The sequence below is a fragment of the Nicotiana tabacum genome, chromosome 24, assembly GCF_000715075.1.
Source record: "Nicotiana tabacum cultivar K326 chromosome 24, ASM71507v2, whole genome shotgun sequence".
Classification (NCBI taxonomy): domain Eukaryota; kingdom Viridiplantae; phylum Streptophyta; class Magnoliopsida; order Solanales; family Solanaceae; genus Nicotiana; species Nicotiana tabacum.
The window spans coordinates 95,754,450-95,779,751 of NC_134103.1; the positions used below are offsets into that span (position 1 = coordinate 95,754,450).

The 25,302-nt window shown below is 37.3% G+C and overlaps 3 protein-coding genes, 1 long non-coding RNA gene, 1 other non-coding gene and 1 pseudogene across 7 annotated transcripts; 3 read left to right on the forward strand and 3 right to left on the reverse strand.

Moving 5' to 3' along the window:
- The first annotated feature begins 2,773 nt into the window (after positions 1–2,773).
- LOC107825887 (phosphatidate phosphatase PAH1-like) lies at positions 2,774–10,929 on the forward strand. 3 transcript variants are annotated; one of them, XM_016652806.2, is made up of 11 exons: positions 2,779–3,008; positions 3,182–4,529; positions 4,652–5,256; positions 5,359–5,432; positions 6,636–6,720; positions 7,732–7,818; positions 8,241–8,313; positions 9,192–9,235; positions 9,330–9,458; positions 9,553–9,651; positions 10,435–10,929. In XM_016652806.2, the coding sequence occupies exons 2-11, from the start codon at positions 3,332–3,334 to the stop codon at positions 10,492–10,494; spliced, it is 2,454 nt and encodes an 817-aa protein (XP_016508292.1). In that variant the 5' UTR covers positions 2,779–3,008; positions 3,182–3,331; the 3' UTR covers positions 10,495–10,929. The 3 variants fall into 3 exon arrangements, 2 of the variants coding, with proteins under 2 accessions (XP_016508292.1, XP_016508291.1); XM_016652805.2 differs by having other exon boundaries at positions 2,781–3,008; positions 4,646–5,256; XR_012706858.1 differs by lacking the exons at positions 9,330–9,458; positions 9,553–9,651; positions 10,435–10,929 and having other exon boundaries at positions 2,774–3,008; positions 4,646–5,256; positions 7,718–7,818.
- Positions 10,930–11,415: 486 nt separating this feature from the next.
- LOC107825892 (ankyrin repeat-containing protein ITN1-like) lies at positions 11,416–18,114 on the reverse strand. Its single transcript, XM_016652811.2, has 4 exons — positions 17,876–18,114; positions 17,047–17,622; positions 16,078–16,487; positions 11,416–15,754 (listed from the first exon to the last, which is right to left on the reverse strand). The coding sequence occupies exons 2-4, from the start codon at positions 17,615–17,617 to the stop codon at positions 14,927–14,929; spliced, it is 1,809 nt and encodes a 602-aa protein (XP_016508297.1). The 5' UTR covers positions 17,618–17,622; positions 17,876–18,114; the 3' UTR covers positions 11,416–14,926.
- Positions 11,600–13,642, forward strand: LOC107825888 (pentatricopeptide repeat-containing protein At2g29760, chloroplastic-like). Its single transcript, XM_016652808.2, has one exon. It carries the CDS (start codon positions 11,600–11,602, stop codon positions 13,640–13,642), a length of 2,043 nt encoding a protein of 680 aa, XP_016508294.1.
- Positions 18,115–18,839: 725 nt separating the features above from the next.
- TRNAY-GUA (transfer RNA tyrosine (anticodon GUA)) lies at positions 18,840–18,936 on the reverse strand. The gene is made up of 2 exons: positions 18,900–18,936; positions 18,840–18,875 (listed from the first exon to the last, which is right to left on the reverse strand). It is a non-coding gene; the product is annotated as a tRNA-Tyr (tRNA).
- A 1,837-nt stretch (positions 18,937–20,773) lies between these two features.
- On the reverse strand, positions 20,774–24,936 carry LOC142178573 (uncharacterized). The gene is made up of 2 exons (XR_012706827.1): positions 24,800–24,936; positions 20,774–21,414 (listed from the first exon to the last, which is right to left on the reverse strand). It is a non-coding gene; the product is annotated as an uncharacterized LOC142178573 (long non-coding RNA).
- LOC107825882 (premnaspirodiene oxygenase-like) lies at positions 20,862–23,306 on the forward strand (annotated as a pseudogene).
- Positions 24,937–25,302: the final 366 nt, after the last annotated feature.

Consider the following 25,302-nt stretch of genomic DNA (forward strand, 5'->3'; position numbering starts at 1 on the left):
AGGAAGTTTCCCATACCTTAATACTAACACAACAAATCCAGTATAATTCCATAAGTGCGTTTGGAGAAGATAGTATATATGCCGCCTTACCTTACGAAGGCATATATGTTGTTTTCGATAGATTTTCGGCTCAAGCAAAATACAACCACATCAATGTTTAAAAGAAATACAGTAGTGAAAAAACTATGAAAAAGAGGCAGTAACAACATCAAGATAATAAGATAATCGAACCAAGAGAAACAACATGTATTAATAAAAATCTAATGATAAGAAATACGACAATAATACTACAACTACTGGTATGGCAAAGAGATACGCTCGACTACCTACTAGCCTTCTACCCTAATTTTCGTTATTTATACCTTCCCATCAAGGGTCATGTCCTTTCTAAGCTGAAGTTGTGCCATATCCTACCTAATCACCTCCCTTAATACTTCTTAGGCCTATTTTTACCTCTCCTTAACCCACCAAGGCCAACCTGTCACACCCCATTACTGGAGCATTTGTGCATTTTTTTTTTCATATGCCCAAACCACCTCAGCCTCGCTTCCCACATCTTGTCTGCCACAGAAGCCACTCCCACTTTGCCCCCAATATATCCCTTCATAATCTTGTCTCTCCTAGTATCCCCACATATCCAACTCAATATCTTTATTTTCGTTACTTTCATCATTTGGACATGGGAGTTCTTGACTAGCCAACATTCCGCCTCATACAACATAGCCGGTCTAACAACCACTCTGTAGAACTTACCCTTAAGTCTTGGTAGTACCTTATTGTCACACAAGACACCGGATGCGAGGCTTCATTTCATCCACCCTTCTCCAATACGATGCATGATATCATCATCAATCTCCACATTACTGTAACGACCAACCGACCGTTTCGAGTATTTGCACTTCGCTCGGTAGTTTGAGGGCATGAGTAACTCCGTATGATGTATTATGACTTATGTGAATCGTCGGTTTTGGTTTTCAGGTTATTCGGAATCGATTTGGAAGAATGAATTTCATGATTTAAGTTTTAAGTTGGAAGAGTTGACCAAATTTGACTTTTATGAATTTGACCCCGAAACGAAGTTTTGAGGGCTCCGTTAGGTCCGGATGATGATTTTGGACTTGGGCGTATGCCCGGAGTTGCATTTGGATATTTCTAGAAGGATTCGACGCTAATTGGCGAAAGTTAAAAATTTGAAGGTTTGGAAAGTTCATAAGTTTGACCGAGAGTTGATTTTGATGATATCAGATTCGAATTGTAGTTCCGAAAATTGAAATAATTTCGTTATGTCATTTGGGACTTGTGTGCAAGATTTGGGTTCATTCCGAGTTGATTTATTATGTTTCGGCACGAGTTTTGGAAGTTTAAAAGTTCAAAGTTTATTAAGTTCGATTCGAGGTGCGATTCATCATTTCGATGTTGTTATGTGTGATTTGAGGCCTCGAGTAGGTCTGTATTATGTTACGGGACTTATTGGTATATTCGGACGGGGTCCTGAGGGGCTCGGGTGAGTTTCGGACAAGGTTTAGATCATTTCATCGCATATTGAATTGTTGCTAAGCTGCTAGTTCTGGTGTTCCGCACCTGCGACTGGTTTTGCGCAGGTGCAATGGCCGCAGAAGCAAGCCAGGCGCGTAGAAGCGAGAATGCACTGCTGGGCAGGAGTCAGCAAATGTAGAGGAATTTGCGCAGAAGCGCGACCGCATATGTTGTTCTGAGCATCGAAGAAGTGACCATTGGAGGGTCGAGGTTTTTCTCGCAAATGCTAGCCTTTTTCCGCAAAAGCGAAGGTCGCAGATGCGACCACTTGTCCGAAAATATGGAATTTGCTGGGCAGAACTATATATCGAGGTTTTTTGTTCTTTCATCATATTTTGAAACGTGGGACTCGGATTAAAACGGTTTTTGAAGCAAATTTCATCTCAAGGATTGGGGTAAGTGTTCTATACTTGGTTTTAATTATATTTCGTGATTCTATTTTTGTTTTTGGTAATTGGATTATGAATGATAAATAGAAATTGGGGGTTTTAACCTAAAGTTTCATAAAGTGAATTTTCGAGTTTTGAACATCAATTTGGAGTCGGATTTGAGTGAAATGTGACACACATGCTAGGTGACGGGTGTGTGGGCGTGCACCGTGTGAATTGTGACTCGGTTATTTCTGTGATACTGTGTAGTTACCTAATCTTATTTGTATCTATGAAATCTCTACGTGCTAGAGTAATTGAGCTGTGATCTATGTTAGAAACCATGTCTAGGCTATATACTTATCATGTTGGGACCCACTATGATCATTTGTGCTGTTGAGTTATTTGCTTTCATTGCAATTACATACTCAGTCATACGTATTCATTTACATATCATATCTTAGTCTCTGTTACCATTTATTGATACATCACATTATCATTTCGGGCTGATTTTTTATGACATTGTGAGCCCGAAAGACTGGAGAGATTGAAGATTGAGTGAGGCCGAAGGCTTGATGGTGAGGATATTGATGGGATCGGGCTGCACGCCGTAACATGTTTTATTGATTTATGTCATGATTGGCTTGTTATAGGGCTCCCCTTCTGAATTTGGAATTGTGATTCTCTATTTTTGTTGGTAAGTAGGAATTTATGACTCTTGGTTGGTTTTCCAAAAATTCATTCAATTCTCATCATCAGTACAAACTTCAAAGCTTTTGCTGAAAATCTTTGACGTGACATTTATATGTGTATCGTCACAACACCCAATAGATATCACAAAAACCATAAGAAAAACTTTACAAAATAGTCTGCTACTTTTCAAAGAGATAAATTAAGACACCGTCATAATAGTCTAGGTATCGACTTATATATATGTACGAAAATAAGAAAAACAAAAAATCAAGAGAGAATTTTCGGTTATCGTTTTTATTTCTCTCTCCAACCCCTCTTCAGCGCTGAGATCAATGTCGAATTGATCCACCTATAATTGAAGTTTGAAGATTTTCTGGGGTACATTTTTGTCACATTGACAATTTTCAATCTGTAAGTCTATTATATTTTCATGAATCCTTTGTTCCCATGCATTTCTATCGAAGGAATTCTCATTTGTGTTTTGTATTTTGAAGCTTATAGATGTTAGATGACCTTAAACATGTAATTTGCGGTAACATATTTATATGATCACACATTATTTTGCTTCTATATGTTGCATGCAGATGTTCTTGTTAAGCTTGGAAGTTATGTTTGTCACGTGGATTCTGGGATCAATATTAATTGGTCCGACTACATTGTAATATATCCTAAGTTTCTTTTGAGTTTTCAACTATTTAGTATCTGGGGTGAAAGTCATTAGGGGGGTGGAGAAAATGAATGTTGTTGGTAAAGTTAGCAGCTTTATAACACAAGGTGTGTACTCAGTTGCCACCCCATTTCATCCTTTTGGTGGAGCAGTTGACATAATTGTTGTGAAGCAGCAGGATGGAACTTTTAGGAGCACACCTTGGCATGTTCGATTCGGTAAATTTCAAGGTGTCCTTAAAGGGGCAGAAAAAGTTGTCCGAATTGAAGTTAACGGTGTAGAAGCTGGTTTTCACATGTATCTTGATAATTCTGGTGAAGCATATTTTATCAGAGAGGTTACCGCTGATAATGAGAGCGAAACAAATGGGGATTCAAAGGAATCTGGTAGTCAAAAAGGGGATAATGTTAACAACAAAGATATTATAAAGGATGGTGCTCTGTCCACACATGATAATAGTGACTCTAATGAAGCTGATTTACCATCGCGAGATGAAGGTGTGACATTGGGTAATGAGCTAGCGGAATTTGGTTCCAGGAGATATGAGAATTTGGATAATGTAGAGGAGGTGTTAGAATCACATGACTCCAGTTCTGAAGTTGTTATGGTGAGTGTGGATGGCCATATATTGACAGCACCAATCTCATCATCGGAAAGGAATGTGGAAGATGTCAAATTAGACACGCCTAGGTTTAATCTAGGCCCTGGTCAGGGGACAGATTTATTTGATGGTAACTCAGAGTTCATCACAGGTGAAGCTACATGGGCTGATGATTATTCGAGTGATCAGGAGACACCAAACGATGCTCCTGCAGATGCTTGCAGTGTGAAGAACGAGAGCAATACGGTTGAGCACCAGTTAAATGTTTCTGAAGTAGACGGTCAATTTAGAGTAAATTTGGATGTGAAGAACCAGGAAAATGGCCATGTGGAGGTTACATCATGTGGCAACAAGAAGGATAAGGTTTCTCCAGTGAAGATTCCGGAAGGGGTTGACGATTTGTTAAATCCTAGTACTGACCGTCCCTGCAGTTCTCCTTCACCAGATTTAAAGCTTCAATGTAACACCCTTCAGAAATGTGAGTCAGAGATTGATTGTAATGGTTCTGACGGCTCAATAGACCATCGTGCTGTTAGTGATAAACACCTAGAGGAACAGAATGATGTATCTTTAGCAGCTGAAAAAATAAAAAGTGACCAGCAAGAACCAGATGAATGTTCTCAATGTGAAAATGTGAAGCGTCTTATAGAAGCTTTTCTCAAAGGTACAAAAGCTGATTCAAACACAAGTAGGGTGTTCCTCTTGTTGTTAATTACAATTATAGCTTCACATTTAGTCTTTGATTTATTGCAACTTCTCATTAATTTCACTCTCTTATAGTAATAGCTACAGGAGTAGAGATATCTCTTTGTGGCAACTTGCTTTATGCTGGAATGGGTTCTAGTGCTGCAAGAGAAGCCTTTGATGCAAATCGCATATCTGAGGATGAATTCAGAAGTTCTTCAGCATCCATAATCAAGAACGAGAATTTAGTTGTCAGAATTCGAGGAAACTATTTTTCGTGGGATAGAGCTACTCCTATCATTCTTGGCATGGCCGAATGTGATATGGAATTGCCTGCTGAATGTGATGATGTCATACCTGTGGAACGGGAGGAGACCTCAAAATCGGGAGAGGATGATAGTGGGATCACTTCGGTTGCTTCTGGACGACAATGGACTCTCTGGCCAAATCCATTTAGAAGGGTTAAGACACTTGAGGACAGTAACTATAATTCATCAAATGAAGAGGTCTTTGTTGATTCTGAATCTAGCCCAATGTACCAGTCTATAGAACAAACAAATATCACCCAAGGAGGCAAGCAATCTCCTCAGGAGCAATTTGTGAGAACAAATATTCCCACTTCCGGTCAAATCACATCTTTGAACCTGAAGGAGGGGCAGAATATGGTAACCTTCATTTTCTTGACCCGAGTCCTAGGAGAGCAAAAGGTTTGTCGTCTTTCTTGCACTCAAAATATTTAGTTCTTATACTGTGGTCTACTGTATTTTTTGCTTTCTTATTTTCGATGCTCAAGCAACTTTCTAAAACAGGTTGAATCCCACCTATATTTGTGGAAGTGGAATGCACAAATAGTAATTTCTGATGTCGATGGGACTATTACCAAGTAAGATTTTGCACTAAAATTTTAACCTTCAAGATTCGTAGCTTTTACATGCTATCTAGGAGATTGTCTTTTGCATACTTGAACTTATAAGCCCTCTGAATTCATTAAAGATTTAATATATAAAAATAGGAGTTCCATCACATAATCGGGATGGGGTTGGTTATTTTTATTTTTTTGAACTGTGGCATAAGTAACAATGGAGTTGATTCTTGTTCTGCTTTTTCAGACAGCATATGGATTGTGCATTGTCTAATTTACTAGATTAGCTGAACATCTGACTGTGGTTGAATATTATTGCTTAATGCAGATTATAATCCTAAGGGGGCATTTGGTTTGGATTTAGGAGATATAATCTCCACATATAAATCAACATAAATTTATACAATGTTTTGGTCGGGATTTGAGGAGATTTAATCGCCGCATAGAAATCAGCATTACTTAATACAACGTTTGATTACTCTTTTTTGTTATCCTCATAGATAATACTTGCATAAGTTGTGCAGGAAGCTATGTATTATTTTATGCGGAATAAAATGTGGAATAAGATTTCGTTATTATTAATACTTGCACTAAAATGCTAAAATGACAGAAGTAACCCTCATAATAGTAATAAAATGTATATCTTGTTTGAAAAGTAAACAATGTTTTAATTATACATTGTAAACTAATATGTAATAATGGATATCAAACTAAACAGTAAACACTCAATAAGAAATAATCCATGCATTGTTCAATCCCTACATTACTAATCCATGCATTAGTAATCCTTACATTACTGTAGTACTAATCACTGCATTAATAATCCCTTTATAACTTGTCCCTAAACCAAACAACCCCTAAGAATCAGCCTATCATTAGCTGAACTACCCAAGAATAGCTATAACCTTAAGTTTATGAGCCTATCAATAAAGTCTGACAAAGTTAGATGCTGTAAAATTATCCGAAATAAGTAGAACTTAACTACCATCGATTTTTATGCATCTGTAGTTGAATTGTATAGCGAGCAGATTATTTGTGGGAGTTCCTATTGAGGAATGCACTGCTTTAAGCTTTATCTGACTATTATGTGAGAAATTTATGCTTAGTGGTCATTCTTTCTTTAGAAGTAAAAATGATAATCCAAATACCGTGTTTCTGTCAAATTTGACTATGGATGTGGATATCTATGATAACATACCTTTGAGGTACATGTTTCATGTCCAGGTCTGATGTTCTTGGTCAGTTTATGCCTTTGGTTGGGAAGGACTGGACACATTTTGGAACTGCCAGACTTTTCTCGGCAATCAAGGTACTTCTTTGTCTGATCCACATTTGAGATTTCGCATCCATATAGTCCATTATTTCTGTAAACCAGTATATGTACTTGTGTGTGTCTGTCTATGCAATGGCGGAGCTAGGATTTTCATTAAGGGGGGTCAAAATATAAATAAATAAACTCACCAAGAAGTCAAGGGGTATCAATACATAGTATATATACATATTTTTTTTATATTTACCTACACAATATAATTTTACGACGAAGGGGTGTCGGTTGACACCCCTTGAGTGCATGTGGCTCCGCCACTGTGTCTACATACATGCATATATATATATATGTGTATGTATACACATACATGCACACTTATGTATTTATCAATATATTTTCCAAATTGCTTACTTTCCAAGTAGATATAATTGTATGCCGAAGTTGAATGTGGCCTTATTTGAGGACTAAGAATCTGGTTTTTGGATTTATTCATGGACTAAGAATCTGGTTTTCAGAAAAAGTTCTTTATTATGCAAAAGTAGTGAATTTGCTTTTACTTACTGGGAGATGAGCTTCCTTAATTTCGGCTGTGATAACTGTTCCATTAGGAACCAGCTTACTATTCATCAACACCACCATATTATGATAACCGCTGTCTCTGCCTTTCTAAAACTACATTTTTATAATATGTAACAAGTCCCATGCAGTATGCCTCTATGAGATGCCATTCCTCGAGAAAATTAGCAGTTCTTGGGAATTCCTCTCTGAAATTCAGAGTGAATTGTGGTGGAATCTGTTTTATGTCATCTTTTTGAAAACCAATCATCAACATATGTCTAAGTATGATTCTTCTAATATTGTTATTTGTTACCTTCTCCGCTTTTATATTCTTCCATTTTCTTATTGTGCTTAAATGGATTATCATGAGTGGCTGACACAAATGAGGCTCAACATTTATGACCTTCCGCTTCTATTTTCACTTATATTGACCCGATTTCCTTAATAGTTTCTCATGGATACTTATCTTGATATGCATTAGCTTCTTAATCGCAGGAAAATGGGTATGAGCTTCTCTTTCTCAGTGCGCGTGCAATTGTTCAAGCATATCTGACCAAGAATTTCCTGTTTAATCTCAAACAGGTACTAGTATATGCATTCATGAGACATCAGCCACACCAGTTCTAGGCTTCTGAGTTATAGTGACATTTCCCCCAGATTCCCAGGGAAACAGTTAATTGAATTTTCCCCTTAACACATTTTCAAATATCTAGTTGGTCTCACAGTGCATTAGCTTGACCCGTATCTCTCACAACTTGGCCTTTTCTTTTACGTCGCTTATACTTTTTCTCCTACTATTCATTGTTCTCTCCCTGTGTGTGTGTGTTTCTTTTTTTCTCGGAGGAAAAGGAGAGGCATAGAGAATCATTTTGCTCCTGGTACTTGTCGTTCAGCTATATGCCACCTTGAGTTTCTTGGATGTGACCTCTGTTCATCTTGTCATTTCTTTGGGGGTTTGATTGTCCAATGGATCTCTCTGACTGTAAATGTTAAATGCTTTGTAGGACGGAAAGACCCTACCCAATGGACCTGTTGTGATTTCTCCTGACGGTTTATTTCCATCGTTGTACAGAGAAGGTAGGCCGCGTTCTTCTAATGTCTCCTCATGTTTGTAGTCTGAATCAAAGTGCTTGATCAGTGCATAAGAGTTGAACATGTTTCTTGATGTTTGGCTCTGATGAATGTATTTCAAAATCTTTGGCTTTCTTTACGGTATAATTTACTGACTTTTGCTGCAGACAATTACATTTTGAACAGCACATATGCTTAAAAAAAGCATATATGTTGCTTTGCCACAAAAAGAAAAAGGGCAAAATACATAAACCAAGCCTATAAAGTTTGCCTCAATTGTCAGTTTGACACTCCAACTTACCCAATGACCAGATAAACACATTTTCTTGGCATAAATGTATCTCATGCACAGTCGTGCTGATATGGCGAGGTGCATGTATTTCACTCAAATTTGAGTGCGTGAACCCCTTAAAACTTTTTGCCTTCTTCTCCACACTCTGACTTTTACATCCATTTCCCTACCTTCTTCAGCCTGCCATTAGCAGTAAAATAGCCATTAAGAACACACCCATACCCAGATATGTACCTAAATTAAAGAGGAGCTTTGTTGGAGTTAAGTTGCTTTCTCTCTGTACTTGTAGTTATCTAACATATACTCTCTTGAAAATTTACTACTCCTACATACTAAGCATATTTTAGGTGTATTTTCTGGTAAGATAATGAATATTTTGAGTACATGTTTTGAGCATAAAAGAATGCTTGTGAGCAATAATTAGCTCCAACATAGGCTCATCTGTTTTTCTGCTTATCACTCTATTTGGTACCATGTCATGGTTTTCAAAATTGAGTTTGAGTGCATGTTGAAGGGAACCACTTTCCTACTTTAAGAAGGAACACGTTTAAACTGATTTAATTTACTACTCCTTCTCTTTTCGTCGTGACAGTTATAAGAAGAGCTCCTCATGAATTCAAGATAGCCTGTTTAGAGGTATGCACCTCAAGCTGACACTTCTTCAGGTGGACTCCAATTCTTTTGAATCTTCCAGCGGTTGCCCTTTCTAATTTTGTTTTGTGCTTTTCAGGATATCAAAGCACTTTTCCCACAAGATTACAATCCATTTTATGCAGGCTTTGGGAATAGGGACACTGATGAATTCAGTTACAGAAAAATTGGGATTCCCAAAGGCAAAATTTTTATAATCAACCCAAAGGTTGGTAATCCCCGCCATATGCTTTTCTGTCGACTACAAGATTTATCGATTTAGTCTACACTGTTTGCCTAACATGTTGAAGTGGACTTTACAGGGGGAGGTATCAATTAATCATCAAATTGATGTGAAATCCTATACTTCATTGCACAGTCTTGTTGATGACATGTTCCCACCGACATCCAAGGTTGAGCAGGTAAGAAAATATTCACTCTGTTCTTGTTATATCGTCCTTGTTAGTTTGCATGTAATTCTAGTGTTAAAAAGACAAGATAATTGATACAATTTAGCTGTGCGATTGCAATGCTGTTTGAGTTAAGATTCATGCTCTAATAATAAATAGAGTTAAGCCATCCAATAAATTTGCTGCTGACATACTTAACATAGTCCGTCTATCGCTAACAACCTCTCTACCCCACCAGGGGAGGGGTAAGGTCTGCATACACACTACCCTTCCCAGACCCCATTTGTGGGATTATACTGGATTGTTGTTGTTGTTGTTATTGTTGATACTTAACATAGTCCGACGTTGCAATGAATGCATGGCACTCAGACCTTTTATTAAAGGGCAGCCCACTGCACAAAGTATCTCGCATTCATGCAGCGTCCGAGGAAGGGCCGCACCCCAAGGAGTGTGATGTAGACAGTCTACTTTAATGCAAGTATTAGTGGTTGTTTCCACGGCACGAACCCATGACATATAGGTCACACGAAAATAACTTTACGGTTGCTCCAAGGCCATTCATTCAGACCTTTTATTAGTTACACATATATTTCTGCATTTTCTACATTGTTTTAACACCTATAAAATCAAGTTAGAAAGAACACAATTTACGTGTATAGTTAATCTTTTTCTTTTTCCATTTTCCATTGCGAACCACCTTTTCATTTACTGATTATCTTGGAGATTTGACTAAATTTGTTGTTTACTAAATAGGCATCTTTGTTACATTGCTCTGGATTTTCATTCTGTGTGCAGGAAGATTTTAATGCATGGAACTTTTGGAAAATGCCCCTCTCAGATATAAATTACTTGTAGAGATTTGTTTTCACAAAGATGGATCTATTTTGTTGATCTGGAAAGTTGAAAACCTGTAATTAAGCCCAGTATACATCAATCACTTCTAGCTTTGTGAAAAAGAGGGCTGTCATTATTGATTTTTTGGTCTCGTATTCAGTGGCGGAGCCAGGATTTTCATCAAGGGGGGTCAAAAATCAAAATATAAAGAAATAAACTCACCAAGAAGTCAAGGCATGTCAATACATAGTATATATACATATTTTTTTAAAATTACCTAGTTATACAATGTAATTTTCCGACGAAGGGGACAACCCTTGAGTGCTTGTAGCTCCGCCACTGCTCGTATTAAGTGTATAAAAACAGTTTTGTACTCGCAATCAATTAATATTGTTATTTCATTTAAAGAATAAGGTCCTGAGGGAATAAAAATTGGCATTTGATGCCTCTTTCCACTATGCTGTGCTCTGCCCTTTCTTATTTTCTTTCTCAATGTTAGAATGTGCATTTCTGGCCCTATTACAGGGCATGTCACTTTAAACCAAATGAAAAAAAAAAAAAAAAAATTTCCTGCAATCTATGGTTAGTAAGGATCTATATAAACAATACCAACTTATTTGGTACAGAGGCGTATCTCATGGTAAACAGCTTGTATATGTTTATTTTTTGGTTCAAGAGGAAAATATTTTCTATATTTCACCTTTTCAAAAAATGACCCTATACTTTCAAATCAAACTTCATTCAAATTTCAAATATTAAAAAATACATGGAATCTATGTCCAAACGCCTATTTAACGGAGAAATGTATAAACAACCATTCTTAGGGCTGCTATTTAGGGATTAGCTAGTAGAGTATTTGTTTTGTACTGTAAATTTAAACTAAAAATCTTGATTTTAAGATAACATGTGATATTTGTATCTAGAAAAAATTAAACCGATAGTAGGTATTGACTAATTTTTAAATAGCAGGCCGGGTATCTAGCGTTGTTTCTACTTAATATTATATGGCGCCGTGTAGCTCTCAAGTTAAAAATTGCTTCGGCTAATATAACATTTTTGGCAATTAACCGAGTTAACAGCTAACGGTCCAGAGCGAGAGCCTGAAATACTGCCTTTGGTCCCGCCAATGAATGATTCTCGGAATGGGCTATGGCAACAGAAAGATATCGCCCTCTCTCTGCTAAAGTCTTCACACAAGCTCACCACATTGAATCATCTAAAGTCTCTCCATGTATACCTCCTCCGCACCGGCCTTCACCACAGCAGTTTCGCCGTCGGCAACTTCATAACCTATTGCGCTTCTCTTGGAATCATGTCATATGCAGCCCAACTGTTCGATCAAATGTCCGAGCCAAATTCCTTTGTCTGGAATACCCTCATCAGAGGCTTCCAACAGAATCATTCCGCGAAAAATACCCTTTATTATTTTGATCAAATGCGGGCGCACGGTGTCCAGCCTGATAAATTCACATACCCTTTTGTCATTCGCGCTTGTTCGGATTTATTGGAGTTTGCCAAAGGACTAAGTCTTCATGGCCAGTTGTTTAAAATTGGAGTCCATTTTGATATCTTTGTGGGTACTAGTTTGATCGAATTTTATACTGGTATGGGGAACATGAGCATGACTAAAAAGGTTTTTGAGGAATTGCCGGTTAAAGATGAGGTAACATGGTATGCCATGTTATCTTGTTATGTTAACAAATTTAACGACATGGAAAAAGCTCGGGATTTGTTCGAGAAGATACCGTGTAAGGATCTTGTAATTTGGCATACCATAATTCTTGGGTATGTCAAAGCCGGGGACTTAGAACTAGCGAAATGGTATTTTGATAGAGCGCCTGTTAAGGATTTACTCATGTACAATACTATTTTAGGTTGCCTTGCCAAGAATGGCGAACTTGATTGTCTCTTGAGATTGTTCCATGAAATGCCTTTTAGGGATTTGGTATCTTGGAATACAGTAATTGGAGGGCTCGTACGTGATGGGAGGATTAATGAAGCTATGAGATTCTTCCATCAAATGGAAAGAGTGAATTTGTCGCCTGATGATGTTACCCTGGCGAGCTTGCTCTCTGCTTGTGCACAAGCTGGAGCTCTGGATACTGGGAAATGGTTGCACTCATATATTGATAGGAGGTATAATGAGTTAAATGCTGTGATTGGAACGGCATTGGTAGATATGTATTGCAAGTGTGGGGATTTGGAGAGTGCTGCATATGTCTTTGATAAGATGCCTGAACGTGATGTGGTAGCTTGGAGTGCAATGATCATGGGGTCCTCAATGAACGGGCAGAGTAGAACTGCATTGAACTTTTTTTACCGTATGAAAGATGAATCTGAAAGGCCAAATGATGCGACAATTTTGGGGGTTCTGTGTGCTTGTGTGCATGCAGGGTTGGTTGATGAGGGAAGGAAATGCTTTTATGGTATGTCTCAGAAGTTTGGTTTAACACCAAAGTTGGAGCATTATGGTTGTATGGTTGATCTCCTTGGTCGAGCTGGTTTGTTAGACGAGGCATATAATTTGATACAATCTATGCCATATGAACCACATACGGGTGCCTGGGGCGCCTTACTAGGTGCATGCAAGATACATGGAAATGTTGAGCTTGCTGAAAAGGCCATAGAACACTTGATCCAACTTGACCTTGAGGATGGGGGCTACCTAGCAATTATGTCAAACATATATGCCAATGCAGGAAGGTGGGAAGATGTCTCAAAAGTCCGAAAATTGATGAAAGTAAAAGGCATTGGTAAGTCGCGAGGGATTAGCTCCATTGAGGTTAATGGGGTAATACATGAATTTGGTGTCCAAGAGAAAAGACACCCTCAAGCCAGAGAAATCTATGATCTGATAGATGAAATCTATAGGCGACTCAAGAAGGCTGGCCATGTCGCGAGCACTAGTGAGGTATTTTTTGACGTCGAAGAGGAGGAAAAGGAAAAGGCTTTGTTTTTCCATAGTGAGAAAATGGCTGTTGCTTTTGGACTTATTGCAACTGATAAAAACACTATCATTCGTGTAGTGAAAAACCTTCGCATTTGCGCTGATTGCCATGCAGCTATGAAGCTGATTTCTGCTAGTTTTGAAAGAGAAATAATAATTAGGGACCGCCATCGTTTCCACCACTTCAAGAATGGTTTTTGCTCTTGTGGAGACTATTGGTGAATCTACAAATTCCTCTCCAGTTAACAAACAGTGCTGAAAGTTCGATGGTACAGGCATCCTAGTACCTAGGACAGGCTATGGAGCAAACAAATGTCATGGGTGGTTTTCAAGCCATGCCCCATGAGCCCCATGATCCTGGTTGCACCCCATGGCTCCTTGGCAAGCCTCCCAGATCCTAGTGCATGGACGGCCCCATGGCTCTGGCCGCGCTAATTGACAAGTGCACCTGCGACTATGTCGCACCACCCGTTGTGCACGCCCATTCCCGTAAGCAGGCAATGCCGGAAACGCCCATCAGTAGGCAGCATCCTTAACTCCAGCCTGTGCTCCGCTAGCAATCACTTGCCACATATCCCATGCTGTGTTCCCAGGCCCCACACGAAGTGCATACATGATAAAGTCAAAGACATGGACACAGCCCCTCCAAGTGTCGTAATGGACCAGCTTACTCTTCTGAGTCTGCCTTCGTATAGGTCCTATACAAGTTGCTCGGAGTCCTTTGAATAGGTCATATGGCCATTTCATACATAGCTTTACCTTCTTACTTTGTATAGCTTATATGGCACATTCTTGATGGTTTTTGTGCCAGCAGCATTACGAGGAATTATTTTGAAATTATCTAAGTGCTACTAAATCATAAGGGAAAAACATTCTCATGTACACAAGATGAAGGTACTTAAGCTTCTTTTTTGAGAGTTTTTTTTTTTGGCTCTAGCTTCTAAAGTACTTGTGCTTCTCTTTCTGTTGAAAATTTGTCAGATTCTTGTAGGATTAGTATTCAGTTAGTTTTCCAATTTTCTGTTTTCCACAATTACCATATTCTATCAAAAAATCAAGAAAAGATTTACAGCATTTTTCCTACAAAAGATGACACTCTGAGATCAAATGGAAAGAAATACACCAACAAACGAATAAGTCAAAATTTTATCGACGAATTTTTTTTTATGAGAAATGAAAAAAGAATACGGGACAATGCATATTTGCTTTAGTAGAAATTCAAATAATATGTACTTCTAACACAAACAAAAACCTTCTGCAGTAGTGCTTGTACTCAAGAATAATCAGAGCCACAATCAATTTTTCTGTGATTGCTTTCTCTTCTCTTCACCTATCATTATATTTCACCCCAAGTGCAAGAAAACAAGCCAGTTTTCAGAGATATATTCATTTACAACACTGCTGAGGTGAAGCTTCAGTATTTCCAGCACACACTTCCTGCAACAGATTACTATTCTTTGTATCTTGTTTGAGATAACAAACACACTCTGAAACCACTAGCTTGAATCAGAGTGCAAACATTGGATTAATTTCTGAATCGGATAATTCCGAGTGATGCCATGAGTTGGTTCTAGTCCTTGCAAACTTATCCCTCTTCCTGTTTTTGCTAGTCCTTTTAGACTTCACAACAAAATAAGTCATGGCGCCTAAAACCCCTGCCATGATAATTCCTGCAAAAACTGTAACAAGAATTGCAGCCCATATATTACGCCGGCCAATAACTACATAAGAGGCAGATACAAAAGCCAGAGTAGTGAAAACCGCGGCCAACCACATTAACTTGTTAATCACCCCAATAACCCTTATATCAGATTTTGTCTCACCCCTGACTACTGTGATTTGTACAACCACAACAGCCAACGATGTGAAGAGTGCAAGAGCATTTGTGATATAGAAGATCTTAAATGATGGGGTGTTAGACGCCACAGCGTACCCAGAGTCAAGGTCACCACCAGGAACTGTGAATATAGCAGCAAAAGCTACTGTTGCAAAAAGAGAAGCTACAATAGTTACAGAATTGGTAGCATTGTTAATTCCTTCCCTGTGCAGCTTCTGAAGTTCCTTTGCAATACCTGTCATGTTTTTGTTAGTCTTTCGCGCTTGTTCAAGCTGGGAGTGTACATTTTTCTTAATTTCTGTCACAGTCTTTCTAAGTTCATCGCGAGGCTGATTCAATTCGTTGGCTCTCGAAGCACCATAACGAGTCAAGCACTCTTTTAGTTCTGTCGATTCTTCAGACATAGGAAGCCCTTCGGCTATGTCTAGAGCTGTTTTATGATCTCTTGTCAGTGCATTGACATTTGTGTCGTCGAGCAGCAAAAGCTCGTGCACTATCTGCATTGATAAAAAGATGGATTAAAATAGCAGATTATGCCATCAGAAGAAGCTACACAATGCAATACTTTCCAGACAGAGGCGAATCCAGGATTTGAAGTTTATGAGTTCCTGTTGTAATCTCAAATCAGAGTTAGATATATATAACTGAGTTCACAGTTAGATATTTATAGATATTTAGTGGATTTTTATTTATTTATATAAATACAGGGTCTATGCAAAAGTTACTGGATTCCCGGGAACCCATATACTATACTCTAAATCCGCTACTGTTTCTAGAGCTAAGGAAAACAAGATGCAAACACCAAAGCAACAACGCTTACCTCTGAACGCTTTTTCCGTGTGGCAATATGCAATGCAGTGTTGCCAAACTTATCAGGCAGCATTACAATGGCTGGATCTGCTTGCAGAAGCAACTTCACTACTTCACTGCTAACACCTTTTACAGCCATGTGTAAAGCAGTCTGTCCTTTTTTATCGGTTCTTCTTGCCAGTTGCGGATCCTTTTCCAGCAATGCTTTAACAATGTTCACATGGCCTTGGCGGGCAGACAAATGTAACGCGTTTTTGCCATTGGATCTTGGTATCTCTAGCAAGCTAGAATCCTTGGAAAGCAATTCATTGACAACCGATATATGCCCTTTTGTGGCTGCAGATACAAGAGGAGTTGCATTTGATTGGCCAACTGTCTTGCTCAACTCTGGCTCATGCTCCAATAGTAACTTAACAATAGCTGCACATACATTTTTCAGTAGTTAGGTTCTTCTCAGGCTTCAATGGACTATCTCCAACCTTCTCAACTACTTGATCAAATACTCAGAGAGACAAAATACGAGCTAAAATATCATTTCTAGGATAATGCCAATCAGGCCAAAATAATGCAGAGCAGTCCGGTGCACAAGACATCCCACATTCACGCAGGATTCGAGAAAGGGCCGCACACAAAGGGGTGTGATGTAGACAGTCTAATCTAATGCAAACATTAGTGGCTGCTTTCACTGCTCGAACCCATAGCCTATAGGTCACACAGAGACAACTTTACCGTTGTTCCAACGCTCCTCTACATGTTAAAAATGATGCATTGAAACTTAAAAACCAACTAATATAAACACCGTCACTGAAATGGACATTGAGCCTAATTTGACCTCAAAAACTAATTATGAGCTAAGAATTGTCTCAGAGAAGATTTTAGATGAGATGATCACACAGTTTTCGCTTGCCTAGTAACAACATCAAGCAATTCAATGCTCTTTAAGGAAAATTCTTCAAAGCCATAAACAAATGTTCATTACCTTGGTGGCCTTGGCTAGCAGCAATATGCAAGGGATCAAAACCAGAACGATTCTTGGTCGTGATCCCCTCCTTTGTACTATAAGGAAGCAACTCCTTAACCACGTCAATATATCCCCGTTCAGCAGCAGTGAACAATGCCGTTTCCCCTAATTCATTTACCTCATTCACCATTGCCTCCCTTATCGCCGCCACCTCTGCATCAAACTCTGCTCCGCTCATTGTTTTCAACATCTGTGCATCAATTTCCTCCAATATCTCCCTCACCGCCCCCACGTCCCCGCGCTGAGCCGCGAGGTGTAGCTCCGTGTCGTTGTGTCGCCCCGTCACCTGCTTCACATACTTTTTTTTACCTGAAGGATCTATCCTTTTCCCTGAATTTGATAAAAGTAATGCTTTCCCTGAATTTGACACAACCAATGCCTTCCCTGAATTTGATGGTATCAGAGACTTGCTTGAATGTGACACCACGAGTGCTGGTGCACGTGGCGATGGCGACGGTGATGGCTCGCCGGTATAATTCATGTTAGAAATTGGATTTGGGGCCGAAGTTAGCCCCATTTCCAAATCCATCTCACCTGAATCACGTAAATTCAAATACCATGCATTACGTACACAATATGTAATAATCTTATATTGTAACAATAATAACAACGTCTAAATCCCAAACTATCTGAATCTACTACTTTTTAAAAGCCTTTCTTGTTTTTTTAATGTCTTGCTTATCAAATTATTATTTAACAATATATAATCGTATCAATCAAATTTTTATATTTTTTTGGGAAAAATAAGTACGTTAAAAAAAGAAGAAAAAAATGTTGGTGCCATTACCTTGTTGGTTGATGGAAGCCAATGTATTTAGAAATTTTTTACGAGTCCATGAATGGATTTTTTAATTGTTTTTTTTTTTTTAAAGAATGGAGAATATTAGGGAGTTTTTGCTAAAGAGAAAGGCGGCAGCGGCTGACGGAAAAAGGGAAGAGGGCGACGCCGCCGGTGGTGATGGTGGTTAAAACGGTTGGAGTGAAATGATGTTGACGCCGCCGTACTGATTACCATATTCTTAACGACCAAAAGGTTCGGATTTTGTTTGTTTGTTTGTTATATTGGCTTCTAACTTTTGCTTGACTTTAGTGGTTATTAGAAGTACACATTTTAAGTAGTGGACTGTAATTACCAACTCATAATTTAATTTATATAAGAAAAGAAATTATCGTATTATCTTCATTTGAGAAAAAAAGGATGTTTATATAAGTATTAGTATTATAACCGTTTTTATCTTACTAATGAACAGAATATTTGAATAAAAGAAGAAAACTAGTCAAATTCGAAACTGTTTTAATAAGTCATCCTTGTAACAAAATAGGAGTATATTTAAGATTTATATTTGAAACAAAAATATAAAAGAAATTTTGAAAAGCCACTTTTTGAGTGTAATTAATTAGAGCATGCAATTACATACAATCTTATCCTCTTCTTACTTTTGGAAAGTCATATTCAATTGAATTCAGTGTAATTACACAATCTAGATAAGTTTGTTTCCCAAGAGGTACTCAAGAATAATAGAGAAAAATAAAATGTACTCTTGGGGAATTGTCTTCGGATCTTAGCAAAAAACTACTTAAACAAGAATATATAATTGAGTATGTGCAGTTGGTATTGGATCTATTACTTGAAAATTAAAAGAGGGAAGAAAAGGAAATATGAATTAATAAAGCACACGAGAAAGAAAAGAAAAATGGTTTTTCACGTTATGTTGATAGATAAGGAAAAGTATAGCTTATTTAACAAAACATCCGACCTACCGGATTCGAACCAGTGACCTAAGGATTGGCTGTGGGCATTTAAATCCCGACTACAGTCCTCCGCTCTACCAACTGAGCTAAGGTCGGATTGTGATTGTAATCTTCAATGTATTATTTATTTGTTAATTATCTACAGTTTCAACTTTTTCATGTTAGCAATCAACATTATTCCTTATAAAACTGGATAATCAATATTATCAATTTTCTTCTTTTCTCAGATTCCGTTTGAGAGTAATATTCTACTTTTCTTAATGACTTCAGAGGTTTCCAAGTCCTTTGGCAATAAAATAATTCTTCATTAAATCTTGATTAACTCGTGATCTTTTTCAGAAGTCTTTGTCAATAAAATAATTCTTCTTTCAAGTTTCAACTCTTGATTTCTTCCCAAACTAACTAAAATCCTAGATAAGGTCTCTATCTGAAGTTCTCAAGTCAACTTTCCTTTCCTTATTGATAATAGATTATTCATTAATTAATTGGTAATTAGGCTTGAGTAAACAAAGTTTAACAAGAAAGCTGATGGTTAACTCCACTTAAATGGGAACTCAGTCAAATGCTATATAAATGAGTGAAGCTTTGGAATATGGATTGAAAAGGAATTAGTAAGTACTCTTCATATATGAATGAAGCACATTGTTCCTAAATCAACAATAAAATGAAAACTTGATTTCCAATTAAAAGAAGTCTATAATGCTTCTTATAGAACAAGAAAGTAAACATTATTCAATTCGGGTAAATTTCATAAAAGGTCACACAATATAATTCTGACTTTTTTTAATCAAAGTTACATAACTTTGTTTTGTAACATTATTAATTATATACATCATTATTATTTCAGGTTGCTCCGTTAAAGTTCATCATTAAATATTTACAAATATAAAGGAGTAGAAAATTATTTATCATTTGTTCCTCATTTTTGGTCTGATCATCCAAATTTGCTTTGTTGTCTTTTATTTCAAAATTAGACATTTATAATATCAGCCATGACGCAAGTTTTTGAAATATCAGATGGTGTTGCGGAGATTAACATGATAATAGCTAGAAATTTTGGAATTTTTCTTTGTTTATTTCAAATAAAACCAAAGTTTGTACTTTGTTCCACCGAAAAAATATCATGTCATGCGTCTGCATACAATATGTCGATACTGCTTGAAAAATACGGCAAGATAAACATCAATTTGCAATTAATAAGAGTAAAGCACTATTTAGTTAAAACCTCAATTTGCATTAAAAAGTAAAGCATTAGTTAAAACCTCAATTTGCATTAAAGAGTAAAGCATTAGTTAAAACCTCAATTTGCATTAAAGAGTAAAGCATTAGTTAAAACCTTCGCTCCACTGAAGTGTGACTATAGAGTCAATACTGATTGCGTATACAAAATCTTATGTATAGTGAAAGGTGAAGATGTAATTAATTATCCTGATTGCAATCTTAATCACAATTGAAAGTTTGGAACTGTAGATTCGCATAAGATTTTCCATATCATTGCCTGCTGTAATTTAATGGTTATTGCATCATGCTTTAACGTTAAATTAAACACTTCTTCCTTATTCTATTGATAACAATCAGGTGTTAATTCAATATAATACCACTAACAGCTGGTTTATTGCTTTTATCAAACGTTGTTAAACAAATGTAAGTCTAAATAAAGGTCTCTATCTCGAATTCATCTTTCATTAACTTTTTACCAAGAGGAAATGACTTGCACGTATAGTCATAGTACTATTATATTTACGGAAAAATGACACTATATAGCCGTTCTAAAAAGAATAGCCGAAAAAATACATATTTTTTGTATATATATACATTCTGTATGTTATATACAAAAATTATACAAATTTTATACATTTTTTTGGCTACCATATATAAATAGTTTCTGGGGCGGGCTAAAAGCGAAAAAAACCCTATATTTATTATGGTATCATTTTCTCTAATATTGGGATTATATATAGGCCAAAAGAAAGCCTAGAAAAGTACAGAAGTACCAACAAATACATCTCTTTTGCTTGCGAATGGAGTTTCAGTTTCCATTCAACTTAACTTTCTTATTCCTTTTCCTATATCATTCTTCTTTCTAATACTAAGTAAATGGAAAAAATCAAAAAACTTAAGCAAGAAACTGCCTCCAGGTCCGTGGAAGTTGCCAATTTTAGGAAGTATCCATCACTTGGCATTGGAAGGTGGACTTCCCCACCATGCACTTGCAAACTTGGCCAGAAAATACGGGCCTGATCTCATGCACCTTCAACTAGGTGAAATTTCTACAGTCGTGGTTACTTCTCTCGACATGGCAAGAGAGATACTAAAAACTCATGACCTCGCTTTTGCATCGAGGCCTAAACTATTGTCCCTCGAGATAATATTTTACAAGAGCACAGACATTGCATTTAGTGCTTACGGTGATTACTGGAGACAAATGCGCAAAGTCGCTGTCTTGGAACTGCTCTCTGCCAAGAATGTTCGGTCCTTTACTTCTATTAGGCGTGACGAGGCTTCTTGTCTCGTACAAATTATCCGGTCATCGCCAACCGACGAGCCAATAAATGTTACTGTAAGGATCTTGACCTGCAAAGCAGCATTTGGAGAATTGTTGAAAAACCAAAAAAAGTTCATTCTAATAGTAAGGGAATTGGCAGAATTAACAGGTGGCTTATTAGTGTGGCTGACATTTTCCCTTCAATCAAGATACTTCATTTGCTAAGTGGAATGAGGGGTAGAATTTTGAGTACTCACAAAAGAGTAGATGTTATTGTTGAGGATGTTATGAATGAGCATAAAAAGAATCTTGCAAGTGGTAAAACAGGCAATGGTGCATTAGGAGGTGAAGATCTAGTTGATGTTTTACTAAGACTAAAGGAGAGTGGGGAACTTCACATCCCAATCACCAATGACAACATCAAAGCAGTTATGATTGTAAGTTTTCTTACTTACAGGGAAAATCTTCAAATTATTCTTATTACCAAGAAAATCACGGGTTTTCTTTTCTTTCGTTTTGTTTCAAAATAACCAAGCCAAACCATGAAGCTAAACAAATCTATCCTAGTAATTAAACAGAATTTCTTCTACGGAATTACAAGCTAGTTACCAACAAGTACTGTGAAGGTTTTGAGTTTGAGACTTGATAATAAAGAATACCGGGACATTTTCCTCTTTAATGGGCTTTTTTTAAACCAAGTCAAATAGTTATGCTAAACGAATTTCTCCTAGTCAAGAGGGTTTCTTTCATTAATGGAATTACAAGTGACCAACATAATTGACATATATTGTTAGTTAGATGGAAGTGGAGCCTTGGCGTAACTGGTAAAGTTGTTGTCATGTGACCAGGAGGTCACGGGTTAGAGCCGTGGAGACAGCCTCTTGCAGAAATATGCAGGGTAAGGTTGCGTACGATAGACCCTTGTGCTCAGACCCTTAGCGCAATCGGGCTGCCCTTTTTATTGTTAGTTAGATGTATAAAATATTACTGCATAATATAATAACCACTTAGTTGAATAAACTATTCACCTAATATTGAGGAAATTGAACCTAAGGCTTTAAAAATTCCTCGGCCTTTCAGGACATGAACACATGTAACAAGAAACTAGCTATTTGATTTTCTAGACAATAAAATAACTTACTAAAGCATGCCTTGAACTTTTGATAAGTACTGCCTTATTTGATATATTAAATAAACTCATTCTTTATTAATTTTTAATAAATGTAGGACCTGTTCTCTGCTGGAACAGAAACTTCAACATCAACAACAATATGGGCGATGACAGAAATGATGAGGAACCCAAGGGTGTTTGCAAAGGCACAAGCTGAGATAAGAGAAGCATTCAAAGGAAAAGAAACATTCGATGAGGACGAGATTGAGGAGTTGAAATACCTAAAACAGGTTGTTAAAGAAACCTTGAGACTTCATCCTCCACTCCCGCTTTTGGTTCCAAGAGAGTGTAGGGAAGAAACAAACATCAATGGATACACTATCCCATTAAAAACAAGAGTCATGGTTAATGTTTGGGCAATTGGAAAGGATCCAAAGTATTGGGAAGACGCATAAGATTTTAAGCCGGAGAGATTTGAGCAGAGCTCTGTGGATTTCATGGGGAATAACTTTGAGTATCTTCCTTTTGGTGTCGGAAGGAGAATGTGTCCTGGAATTTCATTTGGTTTAATAAATGTTCACCTTCCAATAGCTAAATTGCTCTATCATTTTGACTGGAAACTCCCTGATGGTGTCAAACCTGAGGATTTGGACATGACGGAATTTACTGCAATAACTGCAGCAAGGAAGAGTGAACTTTACTTAATTGCCACTCCTTATTATCCTTCTCAGGAATGATATCTGATACAGCAGTGAGGGTCTTTTTCTCCCTTTTTTTATTTTGGGAGTTCTTTATGTGTTTCCGCCCTTGTGTGAATTATGTATTTAATGATACACCACACCCTACTATCCAATATATCCTGAATTTTTAACTCTGTAATTGTCGTTCATTGAATTCAGGGCAGAGCTCCTACAGCTCCTACCAATGTCTTTGAACTATTAGCTTTTTGTATTTTTTTTCTACCCTTCCCCAGGAGCTCCAAACCCGCAACCTTAGAGTTAGAGGTGGAGAGTGTTTACCACTTAAGCAACCCCTCTTGTCAATTGTCAGCTTGTTTCAAGCTTGTATATATCAGCTTGCCTATACTTGTGCAATATATTTTTGTGACATTCAATAAGTTCACTGTTACCTATGGGATCTGACATTTGTATTTTAACAAGCTTCACCATCCAAAAATTATATGAAATTGCTTAGTAATTTTTTACAATCTATTTAATATCAGACATATCAATAAGCCCTTTTGTTATTAAGAAGTTCAATATTTTTATCACGGTCTTCTTCAACAAGTGCATTTCCTGAAATCAAGCACAGGGGCACAAATCAATGCATGGCTAAGCTTGCATGTTACTTAATTTTAAGCCCAAGCTTTCACAAAACAATTAACTTTTCCATGTTTTGATTGATATTCATGCTAATACACTAATTAGTGTTTTACAAGATACTTTTGGGACTAGCTTCGAAGCTCACTCCAGGGCAGGACACTTAGAAATGGCCCGAGGAACACGTACGGGCGCTTGTGTCGGGAGCCATATGTCCCAAACGCCTATGCGTAAGCTTGCCCAATGCCCAACATCCGAAACTCATCCAACATCTGCTACACAAATATGTTTGAAATTTGCTAATTAACATTATCAACTCTCAAAATTCTTTAGTAATACCTTGACTACTTAACTCATCAATCCCAGTAATGAAATATGAAGTTTGAGAATTGCACAACTCAAGTTTTGAGCAGTAGTATCACATTCTATTATTGAGAATATCTTGAATGTAAGTTTCAAGTTTTTCATTTCTGTAGGACTTTATAGATGAATTTCATAACTGGTCGAAACTCCAAAGCCAAAGTAAATACCACGAAAAAGAACTGTCTTGTTTGGTCCGAATTGTTCATGATAACAAGGGTTTGGTTATCATACAGGGGAATCAACCAAATGGTCCCTAGAGATCCCAGCCCACTATTCCCTCCAGTACCTTTCCCTAAAGTTTTATCCAATACATCACTCGATTTCTCACACGTGGCGCCTACAAATTTATGGACCAGATTTTTCCAATACTCAAAGTTCACACAACCATGAACTACAGACTACCCCTCTTTCTCCTTCCTCTCCATATTCCAATAACCAATGTCATCGCAATTCGAAAAACACAAATGATAGTGTCCTAGGAAAACTTGCGAAATTATTGAAACACCAAAATAAAATACAGAAAAATTATGATTTGCAACCATTTCGTAGCTTCTGAAACATTACAACTCAGCATATTGAGGTTGAAATATTAAATCTTTTTCATTCTAGAAAGATTTGCCCCTGGAATATTATATGAAATAAAAAAAAACTACTTGTATTTACAGGAACCCAAGAGCTCACCGAATTTAGAGAAATGGCAGCGAAAGTGGCCTGGGCGTCTTTTTCAACAGTATCGGAAGCAGCCAGAAAAGTTGAAATTGCCGAAAAATTAGCGTTGGTCACTTCTTTGTTATAGAATCGGGTAGCTTTAGTCACTGTAATGGAGAAAGAAGTTTGTGTATTCGAGAAATCTAGTCCATAATTTAATATACGCCACGTGTCAGCAATCAAGTGATGTATTAGAGAAAACTTGAGGAAAAGGTACTGGAGGGATACTCAGCCAAGGATTTATATCTACTACTAGATGGGTTTAGCCCGTGCAAAGCACAGGCCCAACATCCCATATTTTTAGGTAGCAGACTTCTTTCACTTTTCAATCCTCTAGTTGGTTTAAGCAAGGACAACAATTCAGAATATTGTACATTTATATTCTGATATAATTAGTCATTGCTTCAACCAACATACTCTTGTAGCAAGAAAGTCAAGTAAACATAACAAAAAGTAATAACTAAGTATGATAACTT